The sequence below is a fragment of the Solea senegalensis genome, unplaced genomic scaffold, assembly GCF_019176455.1.
Source record: "Solea senegalensis isolate Sse05_10M unplaced genomic scaffold, IFAPA_SoseM_1 scf7180000014031, whole genome shotgun sequence".
In the NCBI taxonomy this organism is placed as follows: Eukaryota; Metazoa; Chordata; class Actinopteri; order Pleuronectiformes; family Soleidae; genus Solea; species Solea senegalensis.
Window position 1 is genome coordinate 43,727 of NW_025320945.1, and position 12,027 is coordinate 55,753.

General features: G+C 39.4%; 1 protein-coding gene across 6 annotated transcripts in view; it reads left to right on the forward strand.

The window, feature by feature from the left end:
- LOC122760750 (transforming growth factor beta-1-induced transcript 1 protein-like) overlaps window positions 1–1,092 on the forward strand; it is a 15,196-nt gene extending 14,104 nt beyond the window's left edge. For all 6 annotated transcript variants that reach the window (XM_044015911.1, XM_044015912.1, XM_044015914.1 and 3 more), the window contains one exon: window positions 103–1,092. In XM_044015911.1, the coding sequence (XP_043871846.1) occupies window positions 103–369 (267 nt within the window). In that variant the 3' untranslated portion in view covers window positions 370–1,092. The remainder of the gene's footprint in view (window positions 1–102) is intronic.
- The last annotated feature ends 10,935 nt before the right edge of the window (window positions 1,093–12,027 follow it).

The following is a 12,027-nucleotide window of genomic DNA, read 5'->3' on the forward strand; positions in this document are numbered from 1 at the left end:
GTGTGTGTGAGTGAGTGAGTGAGTGAGTAATAGTAGTGTTATAGTTAGATGTGTTAGATTCAGGTGCTTGACAGTTGCTATGATCACGTCTCTTGCCTGCAGGAGTGCTACAGCCCCTTCGTTAACGGCAGCTTCTTTGAACACGAGGGGAAGCCGCTGTGTGAGGCTCACTACCATCAGTCCCGCGGCAGCGTGTGCCAGGCCTGTCAGCAGCCCATCCTGGGCCGCTGCATCACGGCCATGGGAGCCAAGTTCCACCCCCACCACCTGGTGTGTCACTTCTGCCTGAAGCCGCTGAGCAAGGGCTGCTTCAAGGAGCAGGAGAACAAGCCCTACTGTCACCCGTGCTTCATCAAACTGTTCGGCTGAGGACGCAGCAGGACTTTGCCCCTCCCCCATCCTCAGGGTCAGAGAAGCTGGTAGTGTTTTGTTTTTTTTGTTTCTTTTACTGCAGGAATGAGGGTGGAGCTGGTCTCTGAAGCCATGTTTCCTCTTAACGCTTCACTTTGTTACAGTACAGTAGGTTTCCTTCTGTGTTTCCATCTGGAATAGTACCAAAATAACCCGCCCCAACCGCTCCATTCGCGTTGAGCTAGACCAGTTTTTCACTTCTCATACAAAGCTTTTATTTTGTGTTGTTGAGTGCGATGTGGAGCAGGGAAATATCGCTGCTGGTTTCTGTTGTCGGTCGACGCCCAAACTGTATCGTCCTGTACCAAACCGGACCGTACCATCATGGAAACACAGCATGTCATGGTTTCAAGTCTAGAATCAACACAGAGACAAAGCGTGGACTGAGACGGCAGCTGAAAGTTCATCTCTGACACAACATGGTGAATCTGTCACATACGCTCTCGATTCAGTTATTTTGCCAAAGGTAGAAAACAGTTCAATGAAAGACAAGGAAGTGCCCTTTATTCTGTTTGCTTTATATTACACACGCGTCACAGCAAATGCATTCATATATCGTCTTATATGTTAGAATATGTTGTATAAAATGTGCTTCGTCATTATTCTTTCACTACAGCTGCAGTTTGCCAAAGACAATCCAAAGAATGAATGAAATAAAGGCTGTTTCATGTTGGGATGCCACTTGTGTTTCCTGCATGGTTCATCAAGGTCAGCAGGTGTTGGCACACAGCTGTGCAGTTCCTCTTCTAACATCTGGATTTCATTGGGCAGTTCATCTCCATCATTCTGCTGCCAAACCCAATCCTGACTGACTGACACAGGGAAAAACAAACAGTATCATAACCTAAAAATAACACGTTCATCTTGTGCAGCAGACATCAGTGAGGCTTTCGTCTTTGTTAATATGTGATTCCATCAGGACCTGAAGCTATTCATGTGTTCACAGATCTAAACACTGATGATGTCATGATTGTGATCGAAGTGCAGGACAGCTCAGGAGTAGGTGCATGTACTATGGTAACTGTCTGTCTGTCTGTCTGTCTGCACTTGCTTGCAATATGAGCAACAGAGGCCGACAGAGACGGAGAGAGACGTGTCCCACTTTCCTTCTGACTCTCTGACACGTTAGGCTCAGTCTGTCTTTGGACCACATTACACACCTTTTTGACATAAGCCGGCAAACTCCATGACCCTGTTCACTGAAACCAGACCAGTACTGTACTTATTGACTGCTTTGAACTCTTCATAGAAAAAGCTCCAAATCCACATATTCCAATTGTCAGAGGATGTATTTTGTGACAGGTGTGTTCAGGTAGGCTGGGTTTTGACGTCAGTCGATGTTATGCCTGAGACGAGCGCTCTGTCAATAAAAGACAAGAACTCTCATCATCATAAGTTTAGTAGTCAGACGTGGTCGAGGAGGGCGAAGTCTCAACCCCCGGAGAAGGTCCACTTCAAGTGAGCACGCTGGTGTGTGCACTCGGTAAGGAGGCGGAGAACATACTGAGCTCTTTCACCTGTCGGGGAAAGTGAAGACCAGTCGATAAGTGTCCACCAAGACAGTCGACATGCACTAATACAGAATTTGGGAAATGCTGTTATGTCAAAGACATAATGCATTAGTTAGATCTAGGAGTCAACAGTTACTGTCTCAGTTGATATATGGAGAGAGAATACACCTTCTTTTTAATCCCCATCATATTCTAGGACCCATTACTTTTTGATATCAAAACAATGCGTACCAACAGTAGAGCAGACTGGACTTGGTAATATTGTTATTACTGATCATGGTCCTGTAGATATGACTCTGAGATAGTACTGGCTAATGAATGAGGGTACAGTGGATAATCCAGGTGAGGTGTGGGATGCTTTGAGACATACTTAAGAGGTAGATCAATACAACAGTCCGGCATCTGATCAACTTTCTAAATTAGAAACGGAAATAAAAGAATTAGAGAATAAGAGAAGGACTATGCAGATAATGGAGGCCAGAATGTGTTGACTAATTTTAGCAGGGCAACATTTGAATGAAATGCTGGGAGGTCTGGGCTGGGAGGTCTCCTGGGGGGGTGGATTTCCTACAGACTCTTACAAGTCATTTTCTGAACCGCTGGTCCTGAGACTTCTTACTGTCTTTCAGGATGCGGTCCAGAGGGGAAGCCTACCGGAGAGTATGCAATGATAACATTGATACATAAAAAGGGCAAAGACCCACAGCACTGTGGGAGCTATAGACCAGTATCTTTGTATCAACGTTGATTGAGATTAGAAGTGTACCTCCCTAAGTAAGGAACCGGTGGACGCAGCGAAAGCCTTTGACCGGGTGGAGCGGGATTATTTATTTGTGATGGGTGATATGTATATTAAATGGGTGAAGTTGTTGTATAGAAGTTCAAAGGCAGCTGTCCTTACCAATGGGAGTACAGTATATCTTGCACATAGGACCCCACAGGGTTGCCCCCTCTCACCCTGATCTTTGCCTTGGCATTGGAACCTTTAGCCTCGGCCATTAGGAACCATGTGGATATTAAAGGCATTGATTCAGGGCAAGAAGAACATAAACTTTTATTATACGCGGATGACATCCTATTACTGTCAAGTAGCCCAGAGAACACAGTGCCTCATATTTTATACATGATTAGCTCCTTTTCTTGTGTATCAGGTTACAAGATCAATCGGTCAACATCTGAATCTATGGCTCTGTCTAAAATATGCCCGCCCACTATTTGCAATATTTGGCCATTTAAATGGCTCTGGACTGGTCTACTGGTCTAATCATGATTAGAAAATAGAATGAATTTATACATGGAACGTCAAAGGTATGAGACATTTAAGAACAGACGTAGCTTTCATACAGGAGGCGCATGCGCGTCAATGATAACCACAAACCAGGTTTTCCACTTCATTCCCACTAGCATGATCTCAACAGGTGTAACAGGTACCATACAGCAGAAACCTGTCTTACTGGTTAACGTGTAACGTGTGATTTTGATGCAAACACATTACTCAGCAGCCTCCCAGCCTTAAATACACACCCATTCATTTTTGATGGTGATTTAAACTGCATTATTAACCCGGGATTAGATTGCTCCAGCTCCAGACTGTCTCATCTCTCTCCCATGTCAAGAGCATTTGCAGATTTTATGCTACAAAATGAATGCGCTGATCCATGGAGATTTCATAATCCACATGCCAAGGAATTTTCTTTCTTTTTTATTCTAGAATTGATTATTTTTTTGAAGATGCTAGTCTCCTTTCTAATGTAGTTTCTACTGAATATTTGACGATAGTTATAAGCGACTACTCCCCTTTGGTTCTTGACATGCTACTGGCATCTCATCCAAGAGTCCTTTGTGGAGACTGGACTCTCTGCTTCTCTCTAACCTTCTGTTATTATATTTCCTCCTCTACTCACGTGTTTGATCGAAATTGTATAAAGCTGATCAGACTCAACTCACAGACCTAATCCTCAGCCCAGATCATCAATATGCCAGTAACCCTAGTCCTGAACTCTATAAAGAGCTCATGTTCCACTTGCTCTCCACTAGGCAAACAGAACGCATGCTTTTGCAATCTTTAGTACTTGCTTGGTGATAAGGGGCTACAACACCAAGCTTCCTCGCGTCTCATTACTCTAATTAAGGAGCCACTCTGTGCTCTCCTGTCTGCCCCCTCAGATATCAAAGCAACATTCAGAACATTTTATTGGGCTCTTTATCAAGTCAGACTCCCAAACTGACCACACCACTATGGACCGATTTTTCAATCATTTCAGTAATCTCAATGTACCCACTATTGGACACAACCTAGATTGGCCTTTGGCGCTACAGGAAATAGTCGATGCAATAAGTAGTAGTAGCTCGTGTCAGAGCAGTATTTCTGTGACAGTTCCGTTTGACCTCAATCGGGTGCCGATGTCTGGTGTGGCTGCTCAGATGAGATCTAGCTGGACCGGAAACAAAACAACAGGCACTCGAGCCGGCCAGAGAGTAGTAAGCTAATGTTCTGTTTTGAGTGGATGGTGAGCGCTGTGCGCTTCTCCGTCTCCAAGCGGGCTCTACGTATCCAACGCAGCCTGGATCAGTTCTCCACGTCCAAGTCATGATGTCTGCAGTGTTACCAACCAAGCTGGCAGACCCCCCAACCGTAGTAAGGAGACCACCGAAGACCGCTAGCTCCTTTAGCTCAGATTAGCTCATTACAGCAACAACACATTAAAGCACGGGACTGCGTCTGCGTTGAAGAACGGCACTTTATTCACACACTGCAGGCTGATACACAACCTCTCTTATTATTGTGCTGCTCTCACAATAAGAGGAATAAGTCACAATATGCAGGTGACAGAGATATTGTCTCAATAAAAAAACATCTGCACAAAGCAAGAAGATCCACTTTTCTATGTTGATAAGAGCATTAAAATGAGAAGAAATAATGGGACACAAAGAAATCAAGGGACATTTACAATAGATACAAATGTTAACTATGACATTAATGCGATGATTAACTCACACGAGTTAACTATGACATTAATGTGATTAATCACAGTTAACTATGACATTAATGTGATTAATCACAAGTTAACTATGACATTAATGTGATTAATCACAAGTTAACTATGACATTAATGTGATTAATCACAAGTTAACTATGACATTAATGTGATTAATCAGTTAACTATGACATTAATGTGATTAATCTTAACTATGACATTAATGTGATTAATGTTAATCTTAACTATGACATTAATGTGATTAATCGCGAGTTAACTATGACATTAATGCGATTAATCACGAGTTAACTATGACATTAATGCGATTAATCGTGAGTTAACTATGACATTAATGCGATTAATCGTCAGTTAACTATGACATTAATGCGATTAATCGCGAGTTAACTATGACATTAATGCGATTAATCGCGAGTTAACTATGACATTAATGCGATTAATCGCGAGTTAACTATGACATAAATGCGATTAATCGCGAGTTAACTATGACATTAATGCGATTAATCGCGAGTTAACTATGACATTAATGTGATTAATCGTGAGTTTACTATGACATTAGTGTGATTAATCACGAGTTAACTATGACATTAATGTGATTAATCGTGAGTTAACTATGACATTAATGCGATTAATCGCGAGTTAACTATGACATTAATGCGATTAATCGCGAGTTAACTATGACATTAGTGCGATTAATCGCGAGTTAACTATGACATTAGTGCGATTAATCGCGAGTTAACTATGACATTAGTGCGATTAATCGCGAGTTAACTATGACATTAATGCGATTAATCGCGAGTTAACTATGACATTAATGCGATTAATCGCGAGTTAACTATGACATAAATGCGATTAATCGCGAGTTAACTATGACATTAATGCGATTAATCGCGAGTTAACTATGACATTAATGTGATTAATCGTGAGTTAACTATGACATTAATGTGATTAATCGCGAGTTAACTATGACATTAATGTGATTAATCGTGAGTTAACTATGACATTAATGCGATTAATCGCGAGTTAACTATGACATTAATGCGATTAATCGCGAGTTAACTATGACATTAATGCGATTAATCGTGAGTTAACTATGACATTAATGTGATTAATTGTAAGTTAACTATGACATTAATGCGATTAATCGCGAGTTAACTATGACATTAATGCGATGAATCGTGAGTTAAGTATGACATTAATGTGATTAATCACGATTAAATATAATCGTCTGACTGCACTGGAGATAATACATTCTTTATCAGTTGATTATTAACTTTCCTCAAAAACACATGTTAGCACATAGCAACATTTGCTTGTTCAGTACAGTTTACTTTTGGAATAAAAGATAAAGTCAGGTGGATCAAAGTGTCGTACAGAACATCGTCATAAACAAGGTCAAGGTTCAAAGTTTTTATAGATTTAAACGTGTGAACGAGACTCGAGCGTCAGCGTCTGTTCATGTGATCTCGCCTACACGAGCTTTAAAGAGGAAATCCCTGACAGATCATAAACTGAGGCTTTGTGGGCATTTTATCGTCGAGTGGGAGAAGTTTTTCGATGTCAATTGAAAAAGCTGTCGTACCTGAATAAAGGCAGATTTCATCTTATTACAATTGGAGCTGAGTGACAGCAAAGCAACACTTTATCTGATGATCTCCTCCCAGAGGAGGAGGAGGAGGAGGAGGAGGAGGAGGTGTAATGACAGCAGGCTCAGCCAGGGAATGATCACATCTGCCACTCACACTTGAATCCATTTATCCTGGAGTAAAAACAGTGAGTGCTTCAGCATTTACACTGAGTGAGCCAGGATTTCAGGCCAACACTCAATGAAGCTAATGAAGCTAATTTAAGGATTAAATACGAATTAAGATCATTTAAGGATTAAATATGAATAAGAGCTTATGTGACTGAGAAAATAACGTTTAAAACTCTGTGTAAATTACTTTAGTTATCTGTGTGTGTGTTTCATAACATCACTGATGATGATGATGATGCTGCTGCTACTGATGATGATAATGATGATGATGCTGCTGCTGATGATGATGATACTGCTGCTGCTGATGATGATGATGATGCTGCTGCTGCTGCTGATGATGATGATGATGCTGCTGCTGCTGCTGCTGCTGATGATGATGATGATGATGATGGGATGATGATGATGATCGGGATGATGATGCTGCTGCTACTGATGATGATGATGATGCTGATGATGATGGTGGTGATTCTGCTGATGATGATGCTGCTGCTGCTGATGATGATGATGATGATGCTGCTGATGATGATGATGGTGGTGATTCTGCTGATGATGATGATGATGATGCTGCTGCTGCTGCTGCTGCTGCTGCTGCTGCTGCTGCTGATGATGATGATGATGCTTCTGATGATGATGCTGCTGATGGTGATGATGATGATGATGGTGGTGATGATGATGCTGCTGAAAGTGGAAAACGTGTGATTAGAAAAGCAGAACGAGCTCAAACTTCTCCTCCGATCGTGACATTTAAACAATATTATAATAAAATTTCAAATGATATTCAACACAAAGAGAGTTTGAGGAAAAACCAGAAGCACTCACATTTTTAAAGGTCATCTCAAAACCCACAGTTTTCATTTCGCCTTCACTTGGACAAAGATTGTTTTTGTTTTTTCATATTTTATCGATGTTTTTGCCAAATCTATTGTGACTTTATTATATAAGTGACCATTCTATTGTAATTATGCTTACATTATTTATAACAACATGCCTCTAAAGTTTGCCTGGTAGTTAAAGAACTGTTGTGGAGATGAAACAAGTGCATTTATAGTTTGTTCCATTTCAATCTTTGTTGCTGTGGTTCAGGGTGAGTTTTAAAACCTGCTGCTTTTCATTCCTCAAGGCTGTTTTTGCCGTGTGTGTGTGTGTGCATGCATGTGCGTGTGTGTGTGCGCGTGCCTGCATGCGCCTGCCTGTGTGTGTGCATCGCGTGTGTCGTGCATCGTGCATTCATATTATGCATTAGGCGCATGCGCCTGAGTGTGTGTGTGTGCATGCGTTTGTGTGTGCGTGTGTGCGTGCGCGTGTGCATGCATGCGTGGTCTTCTGCTGCTCAGCTTTCAATGTCAGTAAGTGTCCGGAAGTTGAGTCTGTGCTTGAATGAAAGTAATAATACATGACTTCATCTTTAATGTTGATGAATTAATATATGTCACTGACTCTTGTTTATTTTAATGTCATTCCAGGAAAACTCCTCACACCTTTGAATCAAATCAGAAGCTCAGGTGGACATGAAGGTTTTCTCCTCCGTCACCGTCCTCACAGGAAGTTGAGCATGTGATGTGATTGAGCTGTGATTTCATACGTTCTGCTCTGTTTTCCAGGATGAAAGAGATCATGCACATTTCAGAGACTCAGCCGTGACGTTCACTTCAGTTACACTCAGGTTTATTTTCATACTTTTTTTTGTGTGTTTTCTAAGTTTCAGGCTGCATTTCTCAGTCATCACCCGTTTGATGTTTTGTCGTGATTTGAGTGTCTTTTCATGTTGAGACAGACACTGAAAGTGCCTGTGTGTTCTGTGAAGAAGTTCAGAGAGGGAAAGTGATGGAAATGGGACGCCCGCTCAGGTCAGCGGCAGAGGGAAATGGAAAAGTGAGGTCGGCGTTCTCTGGTAGTGCTTTTACCGGAGAAAAAGAAACACTGAGTGTGGGAAGATTTTATTGTCACATTACTGTAAAAGAGAGCGAGAGTGAGCTGGAAAGATGATAAAAAGACTGAAGGAGAGAAGTCAGGCATTCAGCAGCTGTGAAGTTCGCTCCTCTTGAACTCGCAGCTGTTTTCAAAAGATGACAGAGTGATGCAAACACAGTGTGGGGAGCTGTCAGTCCACGGGAGAGAACTTCACAAAGTGATGTCAGTGTTTTTTACACAGCAAACTTTTCTCTGCTCTTTAACGTCGACTGTTCCACTCCACTGACGTGGTTCAGGTTCAGTTATTCTTTCACATTTTCATTCAAATGAAAACTGTGGAGTAAGAAGTTGCTTTTTAATATCAATCAGATTTTTGTGTTTGATGCTCTAACTAAGCTAAAGCGAATCAGCAGAGGAGTCTGCGAGGACTTCAGCTCATGGTGCCTCGTCCTCTATGTCGCTATGACGACAGTTTGACTTTTTCAGTCTGGACCAAAGAAAGCTTTGATTTTGGAGAAATTGTTTTTTTGTAAATTTTTTTTAATATAAGCCAAATGTTGGCGTTACACATTTACATGTTTACATATCTTGGTAAAAATCTTCCACGGTGAGAACTAGTGCTGTCAAACGACTCAAATATTTACTCACGATTAATCGCATTAATGTCATATTTAACTCGAGATTAATGGCATTAATGTCATAGTTAACTCGCGATGAATCGCATTAATGTCATAGTTAACTCACGATTAATCGCATTAATGTCATATTTAACTCGAGATTAATGGCATTAATGTCATAGTTAACTCGCGATGAATCGCATTAATGTCATAGTTAACTCTGGCGAATCGCATTAATGTCGTTAACTCCATTAATCGTGATTAATGTCATAGTTAACTCTCGATCAATCGCATTAATGTCATAGTTAACTCGCGATTGATTAGTCACATTAATGTCATAGTTAACTCGTGTTGAATCGCATTAATGTCATAGTTAACTCGAGATAAATGGCATTAATGTCATAGTTAACTTGAGATTAATGGCATTAATGTTAAGTTAACGCATGATTAATCGCATTAATGTTAGTTAACTCACGATGTCATAGTCGCATTAATGTCATAGTTAACTTCGTGATTAATCGCATTAATGTCAATTTAATTAATCGCATTAATGTCGCGGTTTACTCACGATTAATCGCATTGATGTTACTTTGTGCATAGTTAACTCACGACAATCGCATTAATGTCATAGTTAACTTCGGATTAATGGATTAATGTCATAGTTAACTTAATCACATTAATCATAGTTATTTCATTAGACAATGTCAATCACATGTCTCAAGATTAATCACATTATTGTCAGGTGAATCATTAATGTCATATTTAACTCGAATCGCATTAACGCCATAGTTAACTCAATGTCACAACTCGCATTAATGTCATTAATGTCATGTTAACTCAAGATTAATCGCATTAGTCATAGTTAACCTCGATTAATCGCATTAATGTCATATTTAACTCATTAATCGTATTAATGTTAGCGCATTAATCGCATTAATGTAGTTAATTTGTGATTCGCGCATTAATGTCATGATTAACTCATTGTTAAAACATTAATGTCATAGTTAACTCGCGATTAATGCATTAACGCATAGTTTCCACGATTATTCGCAGTCATAATGTCATAGTTAGTTAACTCGATTAATCACATTATGTCATGTTAACTCGCATAATGCTTAACTCATAGTTAACTACAATTAATTGCATTATTGTCACAGTTAACTCATTAACGCATTATTGTCATAGTTAACTCACGATTAATCGCATTAATGTCATAGTTAACTAGTGATTAATCGCATTAATGTCATAGTTAACTAGTGATTAATCGCATTAATGTCATAGTTAACTCATGATTAATCACATTATTGTCATAGTTTACTCACGATTAATCGCATTATTGTCATAGTTAACTCACGATTAATCGCATTAATGTCATAGTTAACTCACGGTTAATCGCATTAATGTCATAGTTAACTAGTGATTAATCGCATTAATGTCATAGTTAACTCGTGATTAATATCACATTTGTATCTATTGTAAATGTCCCATTATTTCTTCTCATTTTAATGTTCTTATCAACATAGAAAAGTGGATCTTCTTGCTTTGTGCAGATGTTTTTTTATTGAGACAACACACGACTCTGTCACCTGCATATTGTGACTTATTCCTCTTATTGTGAGAGCCACACAATAATAAGAGAGGCTGTGTATAAGCTGCAGTGTGTGAATAAAGTGTTGTGGTTTAATAACAAGCTAATCCGAGCTAAAGGAGCTAGCGGTCTTCGGTGGTCTCCTTACTACGGTTTGGGGTCTGCCAGCTTGGTTGGTAACACTGCAGACATCAAAATTGCTCGGCCAAAATGAATGTTAATCTCATGATAAAAACATTGACGCCGTTCAAATGGGTTAGTGTTAACGCTGTTAATAACACGTTAATAACATGTTTCACTGACAGTACGAGTAAAAACACATAATTTATTCCATGCATTTTTCTAGCTCAAGTCTTTCATGTTTATTTCATTTCTAATCCACACTCACTGAGCTGAACCTGCAGCCATTATGTCTCTAAGCAGCAAACAAAGACAAACATTTATCTTTGTGTATGACACTGTCAGGGACAATGTAACCAATGAAAAGTCCAACTCTGTTCCAATATTTTTATAGATCTCTGCTATTCCTTGTTTGTCTAGAAAATAAAAAATAATTGGCCTTCTTTTCCCTCTCTGCTAAAGCTTTATACGTAAGTTGAAACACATTTTGAAAAATGAAATAATTCACAAAGATTCTTCACGTGAATTCTGGATAAACAACTTTAAACGTGCCCTGGTTTTATTGTCATATTCACAGATTTGAGGCAACAACCAAGAAGAGATGTGACAGAATAAACTTCTGATGTTTACATAGCATCATTGATATATTTAGTATTCAGCATAACTCTCAGTTATAAAAGAGATTTTAATCTCAGTGAGACGTAATCCTATTAAAGTAAAGGTTAGATCTTCAAAAAAAAGTGCTCACATTTCAAAGTGTTGAATTTTGGAAAAGCCGTCTCATGTGATTGTTTTCTGAAACGATTCCATGCTTAAATCCATTCATTTTTATATGAAAAACATTTTTAAACATTTTTATTCTGGACCTTTAAAAAAATAAATATAAAAATAAAAATGTAAACTCATTTTTTTAGAGGTTGAGCACCTTCAGTGGAGACCAAAGAGAAAGCAGAAGAGTGATTGAATCTCTGTCTGTCGTTGAACGTTCCAGCAAACTGATTTATGAGCTTAATGTGAGGTTATTAAATCGTATAAACTGCCACCGCACTGAACCTGTTTACTGCTGTCATCTTGATTTAAGTGTGATGATGAGTTGTGATCACAACTGTCAGCGAGA